Source organism: Tauraco erythrolophus, chromosome 21 (genome assembly GCF_009769465.1).
Source record: "Tauraco erythrolophus isolate bTauEry1 chromosome 21, bTauEry1.pri, whole genome shotgun sequence".
NCBI lineage: Eukaryota > Metazoa > Chordata > Aves > Musophagiformes > Musophagidae > Tauraco > Tauraco erythrolophus.
The window spans coordinates 5393920-5419336 of NC_141485.1; the positions used below are offsets into that span (position 1 = coordinate 5393920).

At 55.4% G+C, this 25417-nt stretch overlaps 2 protein-coding genes across 9 annotated transcripts; both read left to right on the plus strand.

The window, feature by feature from the left end:
• The first annotated feature begins 454 nt into the window (after nt 1–454).
• On the plus strand, nt 455–2751 carry DHRS13 (dehydrogenase/reductase 13). Its single transcript, XM_086624870.1, has 5 exons — nt 455–581; nt 658–776; nt 1301–1424; nt 1500–1811; nt 2447–2751. Exons 1-5 carry the CDS (start codon nt 455–457, stop codon nt 2749–2751), a joined length of 987 nt encoding a protein of 328 aa, XP_086480996.1.
• Nucleotides 2752–3161: 410 nt separating this feature from the next.
• FLOT2 (flotillin 2) lies at nt 3162–24190 on the plus strand. 8 transcript variants are annotated; one of them, XM_086624731.1, is made up of 12 exons: nt 3175–3213; nt 3977–4174; nt 11800–11881; nt 16596–16686; nt 21088–21211; nt 21614–21732; nt 22183–22296; nt 22389–22508; nt 22939–23153; nt 23361–23544; nt 23708–23857; nt 24037–24190. In XM_086624731.1, exons 2-12 carry the CDS (start codon nt 4162–4164, stop codon nt 24073–24075), a joined length of 1251 nt encoding a protein of 416 aa, XP_086480857.1. In that variant the 5' UTR covers nt 3175–3213; nt 3977–4161; the 3' UTR covers nt 24076–24190. The 8 variants fall into 8 exon arrangements, with proteins under 8 accessions (XP_086480856.1, XP_086480855.1, XP_086480857.1 ...); XM_086624730.1 differs by lacking the exons at nt 3977–4174; nt 16596–16686 and adding an exon at nt 14652–14742 and having other exon boundaries at nt 3162–3213; XM_086624729.1 differs by lacking the exon at nt 3977–4174 and having other exon boundaries at nt 3162–3213.
• Nucleotides 24191–25417: the final 1227 nt, after the last annotated feature.

Genomic DNA, 25417 nt, shown 5'->3' on the forward strand with positions numbered 1-25417 from the left:
GTGTGTGGGGATGCTGGTGGTCCAGGATGGGGACTGGAAGGTCACAATGATAGAGTGGTCATTTAGTCCAGCCCCCCTTGCAACGTGCAGGGACATTGTCAGCTCCACCAGATAGGGGATGTTTCCAGGGATGGGGCATCTGCTGCCTCTCTGGGCAAGACAGGGGGTGCGCTGGGTCTGGGGGTGACGGTGTGCACCCCTCGCCCTCTCCCTTGGGGCACCGGGCCGCGCAGCAGTCACCTCTGGGTGCTCCGGGCTTGCGGCGAAGGAGGCAGTTTGGAGGCCGCGCCGCCCCGCACCCGGGTCCCCCCGATCCCTCCCCCTGCTCCGACCCGGGGCCGCGAATTCCTTCCGTCGAGGCCCCGCCAGCCGCTCCCGGGCGCTCCGCCCCTTGCCCCCGTCCTCCCTCCCGCCCCGGGGAGGCGGGGGCCGGCTCCCGGGACACGGCGGCGGGATGGGGTGGGTGCTGCTGGGCGCCGGGCTGCTGCTGGCCGTCTACACGCTGCTCCGCCACGGGCTGCGCCGCGTCCCGCCGCCCCTCGCCCGCCCCGAGCTCCGCGGCCGCACCGCCATCGTCACCGGTGAGCGCCGGGCGCGGCCCCGGGACCGGCCCCGGTAGGGCCCGGCCCGCGCTCAGCGCTTTGCTCGGCTCCGCAGGGGGAAGCGGCGGCATCGGGGCGGCCACGGCGCTGGAGCTCGCCCGCGGCGGGGCCCGCGTGGTGCTGGCGGCCCGCAGCGCCTCGAGGGGGGAGGCGGCCGCCCGCCGCATCCGCACGGTGAGCGCCGGGGCACCGACACCGCCGGGCACACCCGGGACACCCCCATGGGGCACCCCGGACACTGCGTGGGTGCCCGCAGCACACCCCCGTGGCACACGGCCCCCCCAGCACCCCAGGGGCACCCCTCAGGCACCCCCATGGGACATCCCTGGGCATCGCACGGGCATCCCCAGGACACCCCTATGAGCAACTCCAGGAGACCCCCATGGCACATCCTGGGCACCCCAGGGGCACCCCCAGGGCTCCCCCATGGGACATCCCCAGGGGCACCCTCGGGAGCACCCCTAGGCATGGGCACCACCAGCCCTGGCACGGGGCACCCCCACCCACACCTAACACAGTGCAGCCCCACAGCACCTTGCAGCCCCCCTCACCCTGAGCCCCATCCAGCTCCCAGCACATCCTCCTTGCCCGATCCAGCCCCCACCCCGAGCAGGGCACCCCTACCCCAAGCAGGGTACCCCCACCCCGAGCAGGGCACCCCTACCCCGGCCCCGTCCCAGGCTGCACTGTGCCCACAGGAGACGGGGAACGCGGAGGTGCGGTTCATGCAGCTGGACCTGGCCAGCCTGCGCTCGGTGCGAGCCTTCGCCAGCGCCTTCCTGCGCCAGGAGCCCCACCTGCACCTCCTCATCAACAACGCGGGTGAGCGCCGGGACCCCCTGTCCCCCCTTCACCCCCCGGAGCGCCCACCGTGGGCTGCCATTGCCTCCTTTGCAGGGGTGAGCGCCGGGGGCACGACGGAGGACGGCTTCAGCCTCTCCTTCCAGGTGAACCACCTGGGCCATTTCCTGCTGACCCAGCTGCTGCTGGCACGGCTGCAGAGCTGCGCGCCCAGTCGCATCGTCATCATCGCCTCCCGCGCCCACTGCGCTGGCCGCCTGCGCCTCGATGCCCTTGGCCACCCGCCCCCCGGGCCGCTATCGACCTTCCGGGACTACTGCGACAGCAAACTGGCCAACGTGCTGCACGCCCGCGAGCTGGCCACGCGCCTGCAGGGCACCCAGGTGACGTGCTATGCCGTGCACCCAGGTAGGGACCCAGCTTTGGGCATGGCGGGACGGGGGGACTCACCGTCAGCATTTGCATGGGGTGTCCCTTTGCGCAGGGTGTCCCTTTGCGTGGGGTGTGTTCTGGGTGGCGCACACTTTGCAGGGAGCAGCCCTGCGCACAGAGCTCTGCCTTTGCACGGTGCAGCCTTTGCACAGAGAATTCCTGCACATGGAGCATCCCCTTACACGTGCTTTGCATGGCGTCTCCCTTTGCACAGAGCATCCCTTTGCATGGATCATCCGTTTGCACGATGCAGGCTTTGCATGACGCACTTTTTGCACAGCGCACCTGTTGCACAGTGCACCCTTTGCATGAAACACCACATTGCACAGCACGTCTCTTTGAACGATGTGCCCCCTCGCACAGTGCGCCCTTGCACAGAGTGTCTTTCTTGCACGGAGCACCGTGCACCACTGAGCCACGCACCACCAGCCACACTGGGAGGCCGGATGGGGCACGGGCAGCACCCCCAGGGAAGGCCACAGCAGAGCTGCCCGTGCAAAGGCCGCCCTGGCGCGGCCACTTCCATTTCTTGCAGCGAAGCAACCGGCTCCCGCGTGGGCCATTCCCCGCCGGCAACCGGGGTGCGACACGGCTGCTTCCCCTCGCCCCAGGGTTCGTCGACACGGAGCTGTTCCGCCACGCGCCGCTCTGGCTGAAGCCGCTCATCCGGCCGCTGGCCTGGCTCTTCTTCCGCGACGCGGCCGAGGGCGCCCGCACCTCCCTGCACTGCGCCACGCAGGAGGGCCTCGAGCGCTTCAGCGGCCGCTACTTCGACGACTGCCGCCCGCAGGAGCCGTGGCCACCGGCCCGCGACGACCGGCTGGCCGGGGCGCTCTGGGAGGCCAGCGAGAGGCTGGTGGGGCTGGGGGCGGCTCGGGGGAGCCCCTCGCCAGCCCCTGGCGCTGTCGTGCAATAAAAGTGATGGCGGCGGAAGGGAGGGAGCCGCCCCTCAGCTCCTGCCGCAGCTCTGGTGCCAAACGGAGAGGTGTGAGGAGACGGCGGCCATGTTGGGGGGGGGGGGGGGGGGGGGGGGGGGGGAAACAGGCCCGCCTTCGCGCATGCGCAGCAGCGCGCGCGCCTCGCGCCTCCCCGCAACCAGCGGCGCACCCGCGCTGCAGTGCGCGTGCGCTGCCCCGTGCGCCGCACCCGACGTGGCGGCGTGAGCGGGAGGCCCGGCCCCGCCCGCGGGGTGCGGCGCGGCGCTGATCTGACCTTCCTAAGATGGCTGCGCCCGCGGGTCGCGCCCGTGACGTTGGAGGCTCGGGGGCGGGGCCGGGCTGCGCGGGGGGTTGTGGGAGCGGGCGGCGGGGCGGTGGCGGTGGGGGCGCGATGGGGAACTGCCACACGGTGGGGCCCAACGAGGCGCTGGTGGTGTCAGGTACGGGCGGAGCCTCGCGGGGGCTGAGGGGGGGGTCCGTGTCACTGGGGGCGCCCTGAGGGGGTGGGGGGGGTCTCGGTAATGGGGTCTGCGAGGGGGGGGCCCCGGGGGAAGTTGGGGGGGTCCTGAGTGTGAGGGGACCCCGAGGGGTTAGGGGGGTCCTTGTCATGGGGTCTGGGGGGGGGGGGTGTGAGCCTGTCCTCAGAGGGAGCTCTGGGGCACTGAGGGGGGGCCCTGCGATGGGGGGGGGGGCGCTGGGAGGTGCTCGGGGGGGTTGTCCCTGTCATGGAGGGGCTCTGAGGCACTGGGGAGGGTCCTTGCCTGGAGGGGAGGAGGTGTTTGGGGGTGCTGCAGAGTGTGCTGTGATGGGGGAGGTGTCCCCTAAAGGAGCACTGAGGTGTTGTGGGGGGAGGCCTCTCCTTGAGGGGGCACTGGGAGGGGGTCCCTGTCACGAGGGGACCTGGTGGTGGTGTTGTTCAGGGAGTGTCCTGCTGTGGGTGGGTGCTGGGAGCATCCCTGCCAAGCGGGTGCCCTGGGACAGCAGGGAGCTGCCTGCTGTATGGACCCCGGGGCTCCGGGGTGGGGTCCCCATGGCGCAGAGAGCGGTGGGTGAGGCTGTGGTGCCTGCAGCACGCCCCGGCGCTGCTGGTGCTGCGTTCGGGTGATGCCAAGGCAATGGCACCAGCAAGACTGCCAGGCTCTGGGTCGCTGCCAACAGCCTTTGGCTTGGATTGCTAAGAAGCCGTCCTGTTCTTGGGGGCAGGTTGGCTTTCCTAGGAAGCTGGAGCGGGATGGGAGCATCCCACTGGGGCAGAGAGGGCAGCTGGGTGCGGAGCACCGTGGACTTGTCCCTGGGGTGCCCTTTTCATCCGTCGTATCTTATGGCTCCTTCGTTACTGGCGTGTTGCCTGGCCTCTCGGTAGTGTTGGTGCCCACCAGGTAGATGGAATGTTGTCAGCAGGTGAGCTGCTTGTTTCGGATTAAATAAAGCAGCAGTGAAATCCCTTGTGTCCATTTCAACCTGTGGCTGCGCCAATACTCTGCCAGAGCTCCAGGGTGCACTTTGGCATAGACCAGGCTGCATGTGGGCAGGACTTAATTACCATTAGGTGATGTAACGGCTTGCAGTAAGGGCTGGATGCTCCACTCCTGTGTGACAAGCTGTGGCCAAATGGAGGGTAATAAGCAGGTGAGACACAGATGTTGGTCACTTCATGCGTCCTAAGTCTCGTTCTGTCCTTTCTGTCAATGCTGGACTGGTTTTGTGGCAGGTGCTGTGGTGCTCAGACAGAGAAAACGTGTGTGAGCATCAAGGATGTGCCATGATCACAGTGCTGCTGTGCGTGTGAAACTGCCTTGTTATGTCTTTGGAGCCGAAGCTTCCAGCGGGCTGTGCCACTTGCTTCTGGCTGGTCTGTTATCGGTTCATCTCTCTCGAATAACAGACCTGTTACAGCAATTACTGAGGAGATGCCAGAAGCAGGCTGCGGTTTTGGAAACAAGTATGCCCGCTCTGGCGGCTGCTTCTGAGGAGTTAGAAACCACACCCACCAACTTCCTGAAGCAGCAGTGTGTCCTGGTCTTCTGCACATCTCTGCGGTTCCCAGCTGGCATCTAGAGCCCATGCTGCGCTTCCCTCCAAGGAGACCCCTGCCAAAATCAGCGCCGCTTTGTGAAATGCCACGTCCGGCAGGAGGAGCCAAGGAGACGTGCTCCAGGTGTGCCAGGATGCCGTTTGGTTTCACCGCTGCTCAGCTCTGAAGTTTACAAAACACGGCTTGCATGACGAGCCAGCAGGAATTGGCATCTGCTTGCGGTTCCAGGCATTACGCTTTCCCGCAGCTGGGAGCAGTGAGCTGAGGGCACTCCTCGATGTACAGCTGTGTTCTGGGAAGGGCGTGCAAATCATGCCAAGCTCTGCGAGTCAGAATTGGGTCCAGTGCTGCCACTAGACGAGGCTTTCCTCTGCTGCTGCCCAGTATGGTCTGGAAACGTTTGCTGTCTCCTGAGAGTGTGGTCTCTGAGCTTCGGGACAGCCCAAGAGGTTGTGGGAGCTCTGCAGAGCCACGCAGCAGCCCTGCAGCTCCTCCGTACTTACGTGCAGAGTGTGTGCCAAGTCTTGAGTTGGAGGCGTGTAACTACAAGCAGTTGTAGTTCCAGGCACCTGAGCTATGTCACTTCAGGGAAAAGCAAAGAGGATCTTGCAGGCCAGCATTTATTTGCTTGATATTAGGTCGGATTTGGGGAGGGCAGGGAAAGGGAAGAATAAACCAACAGCAAATAGTATTAAAAGCAGGCTTTTGGCTTGCAGTCTTGAATTACTGTCGTACAACTGTCATTTGAAAGACTTTGCTTTGCAGGAAGGCGCCTCCAAATCACAAAGCTAATTGAAAGTTTTCTTTATTGCAAATTTAGCCCGTGCTTCTTGAAGGAAGCTCGGTCACACGCCTCCCCTGACGTGTGGGTTTGTTTCTGAGAAGTGGTGTACGTTCTGTTCGCTTTCTTGAGAGACTCTCGAGTTCCTCCGGTGCTGAAGGCCGTGCCTTGGGAACGTCCATGTGTGCAGGAGCCTTATTTGGGAAGCTGCTTCCTGGGCATGGGTCAGCATTTCCGCTGGCACTCTCCTCCTTCCCCTGCTGAGTAACGCCAATGTCCTAAGAAACTGTGCTCGCTTAGCCAATCCATCTGTGAAATGTAGAGCCCAGGCTTTGTGAGCATGCTCCACAGAGCCCTACGGAGGTGATGGTGGTCTCTCTGGACTGTGGGTCGGACTTTGCTGGAGGGTAACATTGCTGCGAGCCTCCCGCTGAGGTTTGGTGTGAGCTCTGAGGAGGCTTTGGCAAGTGCCAGGCCCATCACTGAGTCTTCTCCAAGCGTGGCTGGAGCCAGTTGAGTTTTCAGGGAGATACATAAAGTACCTGTTCATCCTGATATCTGAATGTTCCCACCAGCTAAATGGGTTGTCTCAGGTGCATAGTGCTGGTTTTGGGTTACAGTCTGGTTGAAAGCAGCTTTCATGGCTAAGGATTGATCCGCTCATTTTGAAATACAACGCTATAATATTTCTGCAGAGTCTCATAATCAGGAGATGTAATTTATAATAGCTGCTTTCATCTTACAGTGACTGTAAGTAAATAGTGTTGCCGGATCTCTACCCTTGGGCCGTTTTCCTTCTGGCTGTCGGGGGCTGCAGAGTGACAACACGCAGCAACGGTCCAGCAGCCAGAGAAGCTTCGAGGTGAGCACCTTGAGATAGGTGACAGGGGCAGGTTGGCACAGCCCAGAGTGTTTCTGGGTCAGAATAAACTGCTGCCTCAGCAAAGGTTCAGGATGTGACAGGAGGAAAAAAAGTCAAGTGAGTTGCAGCCCAGTCAACCCAGTTTTATTTCTGAGGAGAATACTGAAACAAATACATTCTTTGTAAATGCTTAGAAGACAACAACTACACGTATTTGCTGTGTATGAGCTGTGCCCAGCTAATCTGACCTCCCTCTCGGGTGAGTTAGCGCTCAAGGGGATGAGGAGCAGCAGCAGATACTGTACTCCTATTGTACACTTTACTAAGGCGTGTTATGTACTCTTAACGATTTCTCAGAAGCCAGCTTGGGAAATGCAGTCCAGCCCAGTTTCTCAGACTTCAGTACAGCACCCTTTGGTCCTGTCAAAGGAAAAGAAGAGCTAGTGGTTAATCCCAGTTTTGTGCAAACATTCCTGCCGCACCCCAGCAGTCGGGGTAGTTAACCCTTCCGGAACTGCTATAAGCTCTCACATACCGTTACTGCATCCTTCTTGTTCCTGCAAGGGGAACTGGTCATGATTTTGATGACTCACACATGAATGTGCTGGTTTTACGGGACTTCTCTAAGCTTTGAATGCCTGAAAAAAAACCATCTTGAGGCTCTCTGCAAGCCCTTCCTGAAAGAGGCCTACAGTCCAGAGTGCAAGGAGAAACTGGTTTCTCAGATACTATAAAATTAATATGAGGCTGCCTAGAAAATCATTGCCAGGGAACTTGGCAGTGGCTCACTGTTCAGCCGAAAGGATTTATCAAGTAAATTCCTTGGTTTGACGTGGATAATGGAATCAAGAATGTGCTTATTGAATTTGCAGACGGTACTGAGCTGGGAATGGATGCGAGAGCTTTGAAGAGCTGGATTATAATCAAAATGAACTCAGCAGATTGGCAGAGTGGTCTGGAAGAAATACGATGCAGTTCAGTGAGAAATGCAGAGAACTACACTTAGGTGAGAATAGTCAATTGCATGAAAATGGAACGGGAGGAGAAGGTCCAGGCCGTGTCCTGCAGAAGGACATGGTGAGCAGCAAGAGCCATCTGAGACCTAACACTCGTGGTGGGGCTGGTGGCATCGGGGTGGTCCCTCCCCTTCCAGTGATAGGACTGTGATACTGGCTAGTTGCCATCTGCTTCTTCAGCCTCAAAAGCAGTAGGAGTTTGTGGGAAGGAGTGGGTAGCTTCAGCTGGGTTTCACGTGAGGTTTTGCCCGTTTCTGTGTTTGTGCCTTCAGAGCCGGGGTTCAAAACCATCCCCAGGGTTGAGACGGGGATGTTTTACCTCTCACGCCAGGCAAGCCGCGCAGAAAACTTCTAACGGCACTGATTGTCTTCTGCCAGGTTTAACTGCGTGCTCCTGTGCGGTTAGGTTCTTCATTTTGGCTAGCCAAAAATCTTTCCCAGTGGTCGGTTTCATGCTGCTCGTGATGCTCAGTGGTTGGTGTTCAGAGTGGAGCATCGCAGCTTGTTCCATATCTGTAGCATGAGATTGCCGGTGCTCAATGCAGCTATTCACCACTTGCACGAGAGGCAACTCTTGCAGCTCCTCGTGGTGTTTCCTTCTCAGGAGGTAGTTCTTCAGCTTTTTGCAGGTGGTGGGGCTCAAGGCTTCCCTTGTCAGGTACTCGTGAAATCTCGAAGACTTAGAAAATTGCTCGTCAGAAAGCGCAGCAGGGGAGAGAGGTGGGCAGAATAGCCTCAGCGCTTTCCATTTGGTTTCCAGGAGGAATTCAGAGGTAGTATCTGTGTCGTTCTGTCATACAACTGTGTTGTGGGTTTTGCCATCTCTGGGTTTTGGTTTACAAGATGAGTTAATGTGTGTTTTTAATCCGTAATACTGATACTCGTATCTTAAAATGAGTCATTTTGATACAGATTACATCGGAAACAAGCTAGCCAGCATGATCTGCTTTCGTCTGCTGTAGTGACTGTCAAAGGATTTTATGGATTCAACTCGGAACCCTGCATCTTTTAAAACTAATTTTTGTTAACTTTGTGCCATTTCTGTGTGTGGACAGAGCCTAATTTACATGCACAGCAGGGCCTATGAACCAGACACTGATTTTGGTCTAGACCCTGCTTTGTTACGTGAGTTTCGTTATGTTTGCCTTCGCCCCCTTCTCTCCATTGTGTCTTTTGTCAGTAACTGGTTTCGATTATCGATTTTCCCCTTGTCTTTCTGCACTTGCTTGTTAGCACCCCGTGACATTTCCCAGCACAGGGCCATTTCTCTAACAAACCCAGCTTCTCTCCAACTGGACCAAGCTGTTTATTCCCAGCTTTGGCTGTGGGTCCTCCCAGAGGAGGAGAATCCAGCACCAAATTGCCCTGAGCTGAGGTGTGAAGTGGCAGCTCGCTCTGTGTGGGTGAAGGCAGCGGTGTCTTCTCTGTTGTTGTCCTCAGCCTGTGGCAGCCTCTGGGAAGGAACACAGTTATGGAGTGATGGTAGCAACCTGTTTACCACAGCCTGATTTCTGAACGCTCACCACTTCCCGCCAGAACACAAGCTCATTGCTTCGGATTACCTTGGGAGAACAAACACACAGAGCTTGCTCACCACCTCAAATCGTCCCAGCTTTGATGTTTTGAGCCCCGTGTCCCCGTAACTGTTGGGGCTCCTGTTCTTCCTTGCGTCCCGTCCATCCGGGCAGCAACTTCCTGCATCTGCTGAGAGCTCCATTTATCTACAAACTCCAAAGCTATTAATCTCATTTCATTAAACCAAGAAAAAAAAAAAAAAAAACCCAACCCGAAACAGACGATGTGCTTTCTCCTGGCTCTGGGAATCCTTGTTTGAACATGGGTCCCATTCGTCTGGAAAGAGGCCAAGCTGGATGGCAGCTTCCCGGCTATGAATCCTCCGTTTGTAGCGTGCCTGGCCGCTGTACACTGCCCCGGAAGAGACACGGTGGATGTTTGTGGAAGTGATGGCCAAGCGGCTGTGAGACCCAGGCTGCTAGAACAGTGGGTGTATTATAGCTGGAAAAGGCAATTTCTCTGCCAAATCTCATTGTGCAAGAGGGTTTATTCTTCAGCCTTGCAAAGATTTCACTTTGTGGGTTCCGTTTTCACTTGTTTTCTGAGACTTGGGAAAGAGGCTGCAGGACTGTAATGGAAAATGAGCATTCAGCTCATCTGACTTGTGTTACCAGGACGGAGCTCTGCTGTGCTCAGACGTCCGGCTTGCATGAAAGCAGCCATCTGGCATCCCGCTCCTGTTTAATGTGTTAGTTTTCCCTGTTTCTTTTTCATATGTCTTGAACGCTTTTTTGACATATAATCTAGCTTAATAAACTCTGCTGTGTAGCAGTGTTGTGCAGTGCTGGGAGGTAAGCATGGTGTGGTACTAAATAAGGTGTTTCCTTGCGTTTCCTGCAGAAGAAAGGAAACATCTGTGTGCGGAGAGGCTTGTAACAACAGTGGGTTTCGGGTGCAGAGTTTACTCACTACGTTATTATGAAACAGTTACCAGAAGTTCAATGGAGAAGTTAAAGACTACATAGACCCTGTGAAATAAAATACCTTTCCATGCAGAGCTGCTTTTCCTGACTGCCAGGAACACCTCCCTTCCTGTTCTTGGAAAACAACGGCCTGGCTAAAAGGCTGAGCTAACTAGGCTCACGTCTTCCAAGAAATGCTAAAAGGCGTTGCAGCTAATATAGTGCAGGACATTGTATCATCAGCTTCTGTAACTCTTTGCCTGAGTGAAAGAGTCGTCCAGCTACAGGAAGAAGCTGTCCAGAGGCTGTCTCGGAGGTGGGAGAACATTCCTTGGGGCCGTGGAGCACAGGAGACCTGAAAAAGTGTGTAACTCCATCTCCCATTTGTATTTACTCTCTACTGAAATCAGAGGGTGAAGAGTGAGGGCCAGTCCGCTGGTTTATAACTGATTGTGTGGAAGCCAGTGAAGCAGATGGAATCTTTAGCTGATAGCAGATGATGGCCAAAGACTTGAGGAGGGACTTGGATACGTGCTGCCTTTGCTTCTTCGTTTTGACCTATTGCAGCAGACATCATCTTGAAAGGACTGTCTTCTGCGGCTGCCGCCTGCCGGCTTCGCAGTTCTCCCTTTGCCCTGCCGCGGCCGCAAAGCTCCGGCAGCGTTGCAGCCACGCTGTCCTCCCCTAGTGCCTGTTCCTCCTTGGCGCTGGCTCTGTCTCGCCTGCGTGGATATGTCCCACAGGGCTGAGACTGTACGTTGCCACAGCGCTTCCCTTGCTGAGGCACTCGGTGCTGCTGTCATTATGGTGATTATGGATAACAGACGTCCTGGTCCAAGCCGGGGAGCTGCAGAGCTCCTCCCTTGCTAGGCATGAAACCTAGGGCTGGTCGCTGGCAGGGCGCTCGCTTGGAAGGTAACAGGCGTTGTTATTCCTTGAATCTAAGATGTGAAAGTCCAGACAGCATCTTCTGGATTCGCTGGGGTCAAATTTTAAATGTGTCAGAGGAGTTCTAGAGGCTGCATCAATTCTGGGCGCAGCCAGCTCTGTGATGGACCATGAAAGGCTCAGGAACAGCAGTGTTTGCATGAGCCAGAGCCAGGAGATGTTTTTGGAAAGCTCAAGGGTTCTCCACTCCTCCAACGCTGACCTGGTAGCTTTTTGACGGTTTTAAGGCTGGTTTGCAGTGTGAGTGAGGGAAAGGAGATGGATTTGTTACATGGCTTTCCAGGATGGAGCTGGTGCATCACAGTTAAAGATATTGAAACATGTGCTTACGATTCTGTCTGCTAAAAGTGCTTAAACTGCTTAACAAACCTAAAATAAAATCCTGGTTTGAAATACAGTCACTTTCTGTGTATTATTGTTCGTCATATTGAAGTATTACAAATATTATTTTCCAATCTTAGAAGACAATTCTAAAAAAAAGTTTTCTTTGGAAACTTGCTGTGTGAAGCCTGTGGAGGTGAGGAGAGCGTTGGGTTCCCCGATGGCTGGCTGCCTTATGGCTGACCGAAGGGTGTTCCAGGGCTGCTGTGGATCTTGGAAAGAACTTTTTGTGTCCATTATTTATCAGACACTGCAAGCATACTTGAATTCTTCTGGGTCATGTTGCAGAGCTTGTCTTGGTAGCACTGGTTGCTGTAACATGGCCGAGCCGAGGTGCTTCCCCTGCGCCAAGGGGCTGGGGGAGCCGATGACCCCCGGGATGCCCTTTCCTCAGCACCCGGAGGCTGGGCAGGCTGGTTGTGAAGTTGTTCTGATCGTGACTCAGTCCGGGTGCAGGTTTTTTCCTGGCTGAGAGCAAAGTGCATGTGTGTAACCCTCCGTTTCTGTGCTTTCTGCTGTGCTGCAGGTGGCTGCTGCGGCTCTGATGTAAAGCAGTATGTATACGGAGGCTGGGCCTGGGCTTGGTGGTGCATCACTGACACCCAAAGGTAAGGAGACCCCTGTTATTTTTGGTTTTGGAGTATGAGTTAGGTAAAGCCATCCCAGTGGGGCTGTCAACAGCATCTTTAGGAAGATGGGCCTGGGCACTGCGTATGAAATCATGGATGAGCATCAGCCCAGCCCGCTGCCTTTGGCTGTGACCAGCTGCTGGTCCTTCGAAGGAAGGCTGCCGTGCGTACAGCACTGTGAGTAGCTGGAAGGAGCAACGCGTGCCCTGTTTTGTGCCCTGTTTCATGCCTTGAAGTGTGAGGAGGGTAGGATCACTCACAACTGTGCAGCTGTCCTCTGCTTTGAGTGGTGGGGCTGAGGACCCTGCAGGAGATAACCCTGTCATTTCAGGCTTACCTGACTGCAAATGATCATGTGCAAAATAAAACCCAGAGGACTTTTATGTCCTGGGGTAGACACAGAGTAGGGGAGTTCTGTGCCAACTAGCTGCGTGGGCACACCTGGGTATCACAGTGCAAAAGACAAAGAAGAAATTCTTTCCGGTGAAGTACTTTTAAAATGGCCTCTCTGTCCACACCTCTTCTCACACTCAAGGCAGTCAGATCGGAGTTTTTTTTCTTTTTGGTTATTTTTTTAGTTACCTAAAGCCCACCAAGCTGAGAGCGCTGTGGCCTGAGTCATCAGCGTGTGTTAACCTGTGCTGGGGAAGGAGAGAGCCCTGCTCTCCTCAGCTGCCTTTGCAGTGGGCAGTGGGATCACCGGGCTGGCTCATCCGTGAGGTCATGAGAGGAGCTGAGTTCTGCCCAGCATGGCCCAAACCCTCACCCAGTAACAAAGACGTTTGTGGCATGCAGTGGGCCAGTGCCCCCTCCTGCTCCTCAGGTCTCCTTTTTAAAGATGCGCTGACTGCTTTCACCTTGGGAGCAGACTGTGTTCCTATGTAAAATCACGGGATTTCCTTTCTCTCCCTTTCCTCAGCCGTGGATTTTGCTTGCTGTTCTTACCGTGCTGGTCTCTGAACTAACACGCTGTGATAGTGCTGCTGTCCTGCTAATGTAGCTCTTTGTCTTTAGGATCTGGGGGAATGTTACTCTCTCCTAACACCTCCCTCACACTCACCAATGCAGATTTCCTCCATCTGTGTAAAAAATAATAGGGAAAAAGGATAAAGACGTGACTTTAAGGTTTTCACACTGAGTGATGGTCAGAGGTTGTAGTTAATCCTTACTGCCTGATCTTGCCACTTCTTTTCCCTGTTCCTGTGTTGCCACCAGCAGACAAAGTGAGCATGAAGCTGCCCTGGCTCTGCAGATGACACACCACCGTAGCTGCTGTTCACCTGGGGGTCAGGCAGCTCGCCTCACTCGAAGGGGTCCTGGCTGCTGCTGGCAGCTGGCTCACGACACCTCTCAGGTCCTCTTCCAGGTGGCTGGGTTTGCTACGAGAGCCTGCCGTAGTGCTCCGCGTGCATGAAGAGGTCTCAGCTAACACCACACCTGCTGCTTTAGCCCAGGCTTTCCAGTGATGCCTGTACGAGGTGGGAGGGGAAGGAAAGCTCCGGCTGTGAGCGCAGCGCTTAAGAACTGCGTTTGATCCAGACAAGCTTCATTCCCAAATTTTTGTGAAGCATCTCATTGGGGGAACTGTTGATTTAAAGAAATGGTTTATACTCCTCCTCTTGTGCGAGAAGCCCAGAGAACAGCACAGGACCTTGACCTGCCACGTGCAGGAGATAACAGATGTATTCGGGAGGCTGACTTATTCAGTTAAGCAAAGGCTGAGTCCGGGGCCAAGAACTGCTTGCCAGGATAAGCTGTCGTATGATAGAGGTTGGTTGGTGCGTTATTTCACGAGCGGGGCTCAGACAGGACTGCCAGCACCCAAACAAATCTTTTAAGATCTATACCCCTGGTTCATGCCATGGGATATGGACCTTAATTCTCCTTTAGGGAACAGAGCCTTTCCCAAATACCATAAGCCATGCCACAGATGGAGCCTGCTGCATTAACATGAAGAGTGAGGCAGATTTCCTCCTCTGAAATTAGGACATCTTTCTGGAACTGCCAGTGCTGAAAGCAGGAGAGACAGCAGCAATTGTGTTGCTGTCAGCAGCATCCCGCCAGGTAGCACTAACCTGGGAACAAAAGGAACAGCTAGAGCTGGCAGGGTGCTGGGCTCTTATCCTGCTGCAACCTTGAGGACTGGGCAAAAAAAAAAAATATTAAAAAAATCCCGTACATGTTTAAGGGTCAGAAATAAAAGCAGTGAGAGAGGCAGCTCAGTCTCACATGCCTCTGGGGGAACCAAATGGTGTTATTCAGCTTCCCAGGACAGCACTTGGAAGCACCTTGTCTCATCATTAGCCAGGGTTGGGTAACCAGGTCCCTGACATTTTCATTTTTCTGTCTCTCTTAAATGTTGGCATAGAAGTATTACAAAAAAAGATATTTTCTATACGTGATGATCACTCCAACAGAGAATTCCAGCTGACTCCAGGATGGCAGTCCAGGTGGGATACACGATTCAGTTTCATCTGCGGTGACTTATGGGACGTAGGGTGGAGAAGAGCCCCGAGCCTGTTTATCCTCATTAAAAGGAGCAGCTGGATGCTGTAAACTCCCTGCCATGACGAGGGAAGCTGGTCTGGCCCAGTGTTACGGAGGCCTCAGAGCGGGCAGCAGGAGAAAGGCAAACTGAACAGGGAAAAGCTGAAACCTGAAAGTCTCGTCTGTCCTTTGCAATCGGTGTCTTACTCTCTGGTAACTGCTTTGTATATTTGCTGTCCTACCCTTATTCCTTGCTGCTCAGACTGTCTTTGGAGGTTATGACCATCCTCTGTCGCTGTGAGAATATTGAGACGTCGGAGGGGGTCCCACTGTACGTAACAGGGGTTGCACAGGTAATAATCCACCAGCTTCCTAACGTCGTGTCTAACTGTTTATTCCTCTGTTTGAGCAGCAGCAGCAACAGCAGCAGCAGCAGCAGGATAACATAAAAACTAACGGTTTTCTAACGGGATGGTTGAAATCTCAATACCCTCCTCTCCTTCCCCTTCTCTGGCACTTGCCCTGGGGCGCACTCCACGGTTTATAGGTAATGCAGACAGAAGCATATTTGGCAAATTCCAAATTCAGCATTGCTGTACTGGCTCCTTCTGATAACGCTGCAGACACTTGCTCCAGCTGTAACCCTTTCCTCGACAGCACTGTTTCCATTGTGTGCTTGGTGGAGAGCAGAAGGGCATTGTGTGGAACCACAACCAGGCCAGATTGGGTTCTGTACAGGATTTGGGGTAAAGGGGAAGGCAGGTTTTGTGCCGTTTCAAAAGGAAACCTGTACACTTGTGGGGAAATTGCAACTGTATTTGGCTCTCCACTTTTGGATATAGGTTTCCACTCAGCCCTTCTTCCTCCGCCTGGAAACAGTGCCTGCTGTGGATGTTGTCACGTTTGAAAATACAGCATAGAGACCTCGGGTGAGATGCAACATACAGGGCTGGCGTTTGCTCTGCAAGCAGTTATGAACCAGTGTAACAGTAATTACCAAACATCCCTGTGATTTGCCAGCTAAGAAGCAGCACGGTATTGGAACTAAATTCAACATATAGATTAGGTCTTCAGAAGGCTAAAACCCTGCGCTAGCTGATGAAAGCTGTGAAGGCATGTGACAAAAAAATGCCTGTGTGCATCCTGGACAGCAGGATCTGTTTTATCAGCTCCCGGCTTGCGTGCCAGTTTAATTAGGACGGTGGCCGAGGCAGGCATGAACTTGCAGAGATATGTTTCAGCACCTCCAGCCAATCCTGGAGCGACTCAGCATGCACGCAGCAGCCCAGCGCAGCCCCTTCGTGGTTCAGATGTTTGACCTAACGTTCACTGACACAAGCTCTCTGCCCTGTGGCTCCCCGTCCTGACTCCCAGTGCCTTCCCGGCTTTGTTACGGCGGACACGAGAGCCAGGCTTTGCTTCCTGAAGCAGAACCTGCCATGACCAAGCATGTCTCTTGTTTTACCAAATGACGACCTGCAGATCGCCTGGTCTGGCCAAAGTACCTCGAGTCTACCTTGGGTGATTGAGAAAGCTGTGGAGCTGCAGGATCTGTTCCTGGATGACTGATGCCATATGGCCCTGAAGAGCTGGAGACTCCCTTCTATCTGCCTTTGAGTCACGGGACGTAGGAAGAATAGAGGGAGAGGTGAACCGGGTCGGGGGTAGGGCAGTGTTAATGCTAACCCAGTGAGGGGCAAAGGCAGGGCTGCTTCTTGCAGCATCAGCACCAGGTTTTGCCAAGCACCAGGGCTTCTGCAGGGGTGGCAACGTGGGGCGGGTGGGAGCGTCCCAGGTCCATGCTGTGCTTTTAAACCAGTGACACCAGCCAGCGAGAGCACGTGCTGCCCCAGCGCTGGGCCGCGTGGCACAGCGAGCCTCTGACAGAGGACCCTTTGGAGTCCCAAAGCTGGTAGCTTCTGGCCACCTGGCTAGCCCAGCAGAAGGGAAAGGGTCACGGTATCATTTCCAGTCTGGCTCCCAGCCTTTCTCTGCCGATAAATTGCCTTTAAGCGTTATCTGAAAATCTCTTTCTTGGCCAAAGGGACTTGTCTGTCGCCAGTCACAGGCGTAGTCCCTTGGCTGAGTGCGCCTGTCCTACATTACCTGTAATGAGTGCAGCAGGTAGCCCGGGGCAGGAGATGCAAAGGGAAGAGCTGAGTGTGTGTTACCTGGAAACGTGCAAATATTTTACGTTTTTTGGCAGGATTTCCCTAGAGATAATGACGTTACAGCCCAGGTGTGAGGACGTAGAGACGGCGGAGGGGGTAGCTTTAACTGTCACAGGTGTGGCACAGGTACAGTAACTCCAAAACATCATTTCAGGAATGCATGTCTCTAACTTACGTCTGGTTTTCCCCCTTAAGAGGTTACTGTTGTCCAGGAACAGAAGCCAACCGCTCCAAAACAAATTCTTGTACAAAACCATGTTGTCCTCGTTGGTTCGAACACACTACCGCATGCCCTGTGTTGTAAAGGGGGTTGTGACTTCTCAAAATCATTCCTGTTTTTTCTGGTGTCTCATTTGTCTGCATGGCAAATGAGATGTGTGGGGGTGACCTGATCCGTTTGTGAAACGCTGATGTACCGCGGTGCCCTCGAAGCTGTGTGTGACCCTGTAGGACTGAGCCATTCACTCCTGATATGATACTGAGCATGACGTTGCTTTGGATTATTATTACTAACACGAGGACCTTGTAATTCTTCACGGTGAGTTAAAGCTTAAAGAATGAACTTGGTCCCTCCAGGCACTAAAATTTGTGTGTAAAATTTCTGACTTGAATTGGATTTTGATTCTCTCAAGCTTTCTTCCTACATGAAAACCTGCTCTTGCTGCTTGTGATAGCACACTTAAACACCTGCATTTCTTAGACTCTGGGGTCTGCTGCCCTGGTACAGCGTCTGGCCTGATAACCAGGTCTTGCCTTGGGGAAGATGCTAGAGGAAAATGTTAATTTTCGACAGACTTTCACTGCCCGAGTAGGCAGCTGGATGCTTTGATTGAAAATTGCTCCTGACGGCTCGTTCTGGGTGTATAAAACCAAGATAGTGGTTCTCAGTGCACACAAGGCTGTGGTCACTGTGTGTCCAAGGCACATCAGCGCTGTTGTTACAGGAGAGGTGACTGCCACGTTCCCTGCGGTGAGCAGCAGAGCCAAGGGGAGCTGCTGAGTGACGCGGTGGTGTGACCAAAATCCCACGTGCGCCAAAAGGCTCCCCTCGGGGAAGGACACCGTGGCTGCTGCAGCCCTTTTGAGACCAAGTGCTTGACAGATTTCACCCAGTGCTTTCCAGAGCAGCGGATTCCTCCCTGGGTTCATTGACTTGCTCTGAACTGACATTGCAGAGGAGCTGTGTGCTCTGTCTGTGCGTAACTGAGGATATGGATTCAGCCAGGAGTGGTTTCTGGGTTGTCGCACGTGGCAGAAGAGCTGAGCACAACTGTGACTCAACAGCAGATAATCTGTCACCCTAATACTGCTGGGGAACGTGGCTGTGTGCAAGAATATCGGCACGGGAGCCAGCAACTTGGGCTCATTCTGGCTCTAATTGGGGTGAACCAGCATCCCTGTTTTCAATTTTTCAGTTCTTTTCATCCATTTAGTTGCTAATGTGTCACATAACCACAGTGATCTTTGCATGGTTGGCAAAATGCATGCACCCATGTCTCCCCACACGTTTCGTAAAGCTGTAGGCGTCTCCTCCTGTATTTGGAAAAGGTATTTCTGTGTAACCAGCATTCCCTTTTTGGTCTAGTTTGGGACATCCTTCCATTGTCTGAAAAAAGATCTGGGCTGGGTGGTGTGTGCTAGCAGAAGGCTGGGTCACCAGGCACCTTGCTTTAAAAATGCAGGTCTCAGTTCATCTCATTTGTGTTACTCTCTCTTCGCACCGTTCGTTTCTTTTCACTGTCAACTAATTCTAAAGGTTTAGGCTTGTGAGATGCAAGGAACTGCTGTTCAGAAAGTGGCTCGAGGCAGTTGGGGACGCGTGTGGCAGAGGTTACTTTAATTTTGCAGAAGTACTTTTGAGGCAGACGTTTGTTTTTCTTTTAAGAGCTTGTGCAAAAAAAGGAAAAAAAAAACATTATTACTAGAGAAGCAGCTTTTAAAATGTTTGTTGTAATAATAGAAGTGCTTAATGTGCATAGGATGCTATTCTTTTTATGAAGAGAGATGTCATGAGTACTCACCGGTAGCCTCCTTCCTGCCTTGGCTGGGTGCTCGGGGTGCACTGGGATGCTGCTGCCTTAGGCCACGCTGGGCTTCGTATCCCTCCGGACCGTTTTTCTAAGCCTCGAGCTAATTAGATTGTCTCTGCTCACCCCTCGCTGTGATTGCAGCTGGCTGGAGCTGGATGAGGCGGTATCGATCCTCCAGAAGGGATGGTTTTATAGCAGCTCTCTGATTTCCTGGAGCTAAACTCTCCCTCTGATGTGCACGACATTCGGAGAAGCACGAAGTGTCTCAGTGCCCTGTCTGAAATGCTGGGAACGAGCTGAGCGCAAATTGCTCCACTCCGGTGTGTTTTTTGCAACCTTTGCTTTGTAGGTTGACATCCGTATCCAGCGGATAGCCAGGCTCCTCCGGGCTGTCCCGGTTTCCCGGTGCCGGCAGGCTGCTGGCTGGCTCTGTTCACAGAGGCAGAATCATTCCTTGTTCCTGCTAAGTACCGCAGGGACTCTCTTAATGAACATCCCGCTCCATGCTCTGACTGTCGTCTCCGTAGCTCCCAAAGCGTGGGGATCGTTCAGAGAGGTGGAATTGCTGGCAGATGCGCACCGTAAACGTTTCTGCTGAGTCTAATTGGCTTTGGTATTTGCAAAAATCTCCCGTTTGCTGCGAGATGAGCCTTGCGCAGGGCTCACGCTGCCGGGTGCAGCTGCATGAGCAGCTCTCCCAACTCCCTCTTGTGTAGAAAGTGCACACTGCTGGCCCGGGGTGCAGGGACATGAAACCACGGTAGCCTGGCCCCGAAAGGAGCCCAGAGAAAGCAGAAGAGGATGGCCACGATTTCCTGAGATTCATTTTGATTCAGAGACCCAGCCTGAGGAGCAAAGGTAGGAGGTTTAGCCCAGGCTGGTGTTCACGTTACTAGAGGTAGGGTTGCAGCAGCTGAGTCTTGGTCAGCTTGTCATGTCTGACATGGTCTGCCTCTGGTCCCCTTAGAAGGTGGTGACCAGTCCCAGTTGTCCTGCTCTCTGGCAGTGCCGGTGCCGGGTGCTGCTGTTCAGCTCCGGAGGTTCAGCTGCAGGATTTTTTCAGACTCACGGGCTATCACATCAGGCTTGCTCAAGAAATAGTTGTGTTGCTTTTGCCAGCAGTTCAACCCTGAAAAAGTGATGTCATAGGTGGCAGGGTGAGGTCTGCAGGCTATGAACCCATCAGGATCGTGCATTGGGACCCTCGGAGGGCCCCTGTGCAGCACCTGAAGCTTCTGAGGTCTCTGAGACAGGACCATGCTGGCATCGCAGGTAGCAGCAGGTCCAGCCACGGCCCATGGGGCAGGACGCAGGGTGCCACCGGCATCTCCTGGGACAGGAGGCACTGCCCAGCCCCGGTGTCTCCATGAGAGGGTGCTGTGGGACCCGCTAAGCACCCAGAGGCACTGGTAAGACCCTGCTCCCTTCTCTGGTACTGCCACACACAGACACCCCTGTGTCCAGCTTTGCCTGCACCCTCAGTCTGGACCTGGCCACCAGGAGCTGTCGCCTTGGTGGGTTGTAGGTCCTCATAGCTGAATGCTATAGAGCTCTACGAGCACATCTCCACTATTCTCCACCTAACATATTCTATAGGGATTTTTAACCCACCTTGCCCTTAAAAAGCAGCCCAATGACCAGCAGGACCATCTTAAGACCCCGGCTTGTCTGGATCTGGGGATGCTTTTACATCTGGCTCTGACTGTGGGAGGTGAAAACAGCGCTGGGGCGGCTGTGTCCCACCTCTCAGGATCGTTACCAGACTGTGTGGAGCGGGACAACCGACTCTGGACCGTGGCACACTGGGGTCACCACAAAGGGCGGCTGGGAGCTCCCAGCCACGAGCAGGACCAACCATTGTACTATGGCCATTTCCTCTCATCTCTCCTTGCAGGGAACACTGAATGGAGCCTCTGTTCCCAAACTGCTCCTTGGGCATGTCAGACTCTTCCTTGTTCTCTGCCTTTCCCATGTCAGAAAAATTATTTATAGTGAAGAAGGAGGAAGAGAAAGGTAACGAAATGGCTTTTGGCCAGAGGTAGCAACAGAAAGTCCTCTCCTCCCAGGTCTGGTATTGGTGTGGTAGCTGGTAGTTCAGGGCGCTTTGGTAGGGTTTTCATCAGGTGGGACTCGTAGGGCCAGGCTCTGTCCCTGCGTCACCCAGTGGCCACTGCCATGGGATAGATGGCTGCAGGGAGCACCTCTCCACGTTGAGCTGCGGTCAGGGTTTGGAGAGGTGTCTACCCCGGGCACTGGTGCTGCCATACGTGCCTGCAGCAGGGCTCTGCCCAGCAGCAGTGAGCAGGGCTCGCTGGCTGGTCTGGTGGCCTGGCTCAGCGTGGTGACAGCTCAGCACGGTCCCTTGGAGCATCGGTAGCACAGGGGCCTGGCAGCCTGGTGGTGGTACTGCTGCTTCTGCTGCTGCTGCTGCTGTTGGGTGCCTGTCCCTCTTTGGACAGACACCTTCAGTCCCTTTGGTTTTGTCTCCTGTCTCTAGGTGAAGATAATGACCGAGAAGGAGCTCCTGGCTGTGGCCTGTGAGCAGTTCTTGGGGAAGAACGTGCAGGATGTGAAGAACGTGGTCCTTCAGACGCTGGAGGGACATCTGCGCTCTATCCTAGGTGCGGAGGGGCTCGCGCTCTTGAAGGCATCTTGAGTAGGTTTCTCCCTTCTCTGCTGGCTGGTCTTAGCAGTATTGGTGCCACTGCAGCAGACACGATGGGTGCTTCCTCTGCTGACTGCAGAGGTGGCATCTTAGATTGTTCCTCCCCTACAGCAGCTCCTGCTGTGCTGCTGGGTGTTGTGATAAGTGAGTTTTCAGTGCCTGCACGAAGAGATGTCTGAGTCCCTGCGGGTTACAGGTGTGTGTGGTGGTTGTGCTTACAAGACAAAGACATCCATCTGCACTGCAGGGTCTGGGCAGAGGATTACGCCCTTGTGCCCAGACCTGAAGAGATTAGGGGCAACGAGGATGTTGCGTGACTTGTTCCAAATAAAATGCTTTGCCTTCCTTCTCTCTGCAGGTACCCTGACAGTGGAGCAGATCTACCAGGACAGGGATCAGTTTGCCAAGCTGGTGCGGGAGGTGGCAGCTCCCGACGTAGGTCGCATGGGCATCGAGATCCTGAGCTTCACCATCAAGGTGCGCCCAGACACAGGGTGCTGTGATACGGGGCACGTGGCAGCGCTGTAGAAGCAGCAGGACAGAGCCTGGCCCCAGCTCCTCTGCTGCAGCTGCCTGAAAGGCTCCAGCTGACAGCCTGTCCCAGCCTTCCTGGAGTTTCCATGACAGCCGCCGCAGCGTGTCCTGTATCCAGGCAGCTGGGCGAAGAGCACCCAGTTAGCTGCCTCCGTAAACACGGCTCAGGTCGTGGAGAGAGCTCGCTGATAACTGAGCCTCCAGGGAGTTGGAGGGAAGATGTTGGGAGAGCCTGCCTCTCCCTGTTACGCCTGTTTCTGTTTGGCAGCGAGCCGGCACGGCTCTTTCTGACCCCGATCTAACTGCTCACATGGTTGCTCTGAGCTTCAACGGGAGGAGAGCAAGATGGAGTCGCTTATTTGATGTGTTTATGACTTATCTTCCCCTCTCCAGGATGTCTATGATAAAGTGGATTACCTGAGCTCCCTGGGAAAGACTCAGACTGCGGCCGTCCGGCGGGATGCAGACATCGGTGTGGCAGAAGCAGAGCGAGATGCTGGCATTCGAGTGAGTTTGGAGATGTGCTGGGCTTCCCCAAAGCAGCCTGTTTTGCTCCAGCTGCACACCCTGGAGCTCTGCTCTCTGTTGCCTCTCTGCAGGAAGCAGAGTGCAAGAAGGAAATGCTGGATGTCAAGTTCATGGCAGATACCAAAATAGCAGATTCCAGACGGGCTTTTGAATTGCAGAAAGCTGCCTTCAGTGAGGAGGTCAACATTAAGGTGAGAGGTATCCGACAGCCCACAACTGTTCCTGGCTGGTTCGTGATGGTGGTGGTAGCTCTGGGACTGTCCAGCTTCCTCCCCTGCCTGTGTTAGGAGAGCTGGAGGTGGAGGTTTCTATGTCACGGTGCATGCGCCTTGCAACAGATTCCTCTCCTGTCCTGTCTGCAACCGTTAGGTGGACTAGGAGGAGGTGGAAGGATGGGAAGGGTCATCCAAGCTGAATATAGAGCTGGCTGGGCTCAAATGCTGTGAGAAGAGCGTGCAGGGAAGGACAGCAAGTGCAGCTCTGAGGATAGGGACATCACCTCTGATAGAGGTTTGGTCCAGAGCAGGAGCCACATTTGTTTTCAGGGCCTGTCAAGGGTCCGTATGTCTGCGTGCAGGAGATGATGGCCAAGACCCCTCTTCTCGTCTCTCCCACATGCAGACTGCGGAGGCCCAGCTGGCCTATGAGCTCCAGAGTGCCCGGGAGCAGCAGAAGATTCGCCAGGAGGAAATTGAAATCGAGGTGGTGCAGCGTAAGAAGCAGATCGACGTCGAAGAGAAGGAGGTCATCCGGATGGAGAAGGAGCTCATAGCCACTGTGAAGCGGCCAGCTGAGGCCGAAGCTTACCGTATCCAGCAGATTGCCGAGGGCGAGAAGTGAGTGAGCCCGTGACCGGGTCCAGCCCTGAGCCCGGCTGCACGCTGGGCTGGGGTGAGGTGGGAGCAAAGTGCAGCGGGTGCTGCACCAAGACCCAGCTCATGGGCTCTCTATGGGGCGGGCATGTGGCTGACGGAGAGGGGGGAAGCAGTGCTGGGTACGCTGCAGGGATCTGGGCAGCTGGAGGGCTCGGTTTCCCTTTCCAGGGTGAAGCAAGTCCTCATGGCTCAGGCGGAGGCAGAAAAGATCCGCAGGATCGGAGAAGCGGAGGCTTTTGTGATTGAGGCCATCGGGATGGCGGAGGCCGAGGGGATGAAGCTGAAGGCTGAAGCGCTCCAGCAGTACGGAGAAGCTGCCCAGCTGGCTCTAGTGCTGGATGCGCTGCCGGAGGTGAGGAGGGAGCAGCTTTCCCCCTCTCTGGGCAAGTGGTGGAGAGTTCCCAGGCTGGGCCATGTCTCCTGAGGGCACAGAGAGGCCCCACGAGCTTGGCCAGCGGGCTGGTGAGCAGCTCCTTGACTTTCTGCTCATCCTCCCTCCTTCCCTGCCTCCCCAGATCGCTGCCAAGGTGGCTGCTCCCCTCTCCAAAGTGGATGAGATCGTTATTCTCAGCGGAGAGAGCAGCAACACAACGTCCGAAGTGAACCGTCTGCTGGCCGAGATCCCTGCCTCCGTGCGCGCCATCACTGGCGTGGATCTCACCAAGGTGAGTCGGGTGCCGGCAGCTGGCAATTCCTGCAGCTCTTAGGGCACAAGGACTTGCCTGAAAGCTTTCAGGCTCCTCCTAGGGAGCTTCTTCCCCAGCCCTGCCCTGCCACAGAGTGCAGGCAGCTCCCTGCCTCCCGCTCCTCCAGCCCTGACAGCTTCTCTCTTCCCCTCCTGCAGATTCCCCTGATCCAGAAAGCCACCGGCGCCCAGGCGTGAGGCCGGCCATCCCAAAGCTAGTGAAGATCACTCCCTGTTATGCACTCAGACATCAACTGCCTTCGACACGTGGGAATTCCTTTTATATCAAAGACAATTGGAGTTTCGTTTTTAAGCTCTGGTGCCTTATTTTGTAGGGCCAGAAAGCTGCATGTCCGATCAGCTGCTCTTTTTATTACCAAGGGTGGGAGGGGATTTGTTTTGTAACTACCTGCCAGTTGTACCGGGCCGGGGTTTGGATCTGATCCACAGTTACGACTGGCAGCTTGTCTGGTGTTGCAGTCCCAGTGCCTTGCTGTTCTCTGTCCGCGGGCAGCTGCCCAGAGCTCCGAGCAGAGGCTCGGGCAGGACGCGGAGCGTGGAGCTGCAGGAAGAGAACAGCCAGGACCCACCTCTCCGGGGCTCCCTGCCCTCCCGCAGCCACCCTCATGGGCACTGCCCGGCCCCTGCCTCTGCCCACAAGCTCTTTTTGTGGCTGGCTTTCCTCCTCTGAGTGTGTCTCGCCCCCAGAGCCCCTGCAGTGCCAACAGTCCTGCCCAGGCTGAGCTTCCCGGAGGTGGCAGTCACAGCCCTGGGAGGGTGACAATCAGGCACTGCCAGTGGGTGCTGCCATCGCTGCCCTCTCCCGTGCTGCCTTTCCTCCAGCATGTTTTTTTTTCTGGAATCTGGAGGTAGGAGAGCTCCAGGGGGAGCTGATGGAGCGTTGGTGGGGGGAGCCCAACTCAGCCCTGGTCTGAGCCAGGCTTGGCGAGGTCCCACCACTAGGAATGCCAAAAAGTAGCGTTGTGCCAAAGCCACTCCATCCTCTGACAGGGCGGTAAAACCCCTGAGGCTGCTGTCCCCGAGTGCCGTGGTGCATCTCGACCCCCACAACTACTAAAGCCATGAGTGAGAGGGGCCGGGCAGGGCACTGCGGTGTCAGCTGACCGGGGACCAGCGCTGCTGAGGCTGGTGCCATGGCCGGGAGGTGGTGACCAGTGGCTGTGCTGGCTGGGGGATGCCCGGCAGGCACTGCAGAAGCCCCTGCCTCGCTTGGTCCCCCTTCCTCTTATGGCCAGTGGCTTTGCTGCACTGAGTGACACTGTGAAAGAGGTTGTCTCCTGTGTGTGTCCCATACTCCCCACAGTGTCAGTGATGCCCTGCGGTGGCCCGTGCCCCTTCCCCACATGTCTTGTTGCCTGTTTTCAGTGTGGCTGTAGCAGCCAAACCCACGTGTGAAGTCAGCCTGACGCTGCCGTGGGGTGGTGCGGTGGTGACCTGCGCTGGCACCGTGCGGTGCTGGGGGTCCCTCCTCTGGCTCCTTCACCCACAGCTCGGTGCCACCCCCCAGTTGCTGTAGGGT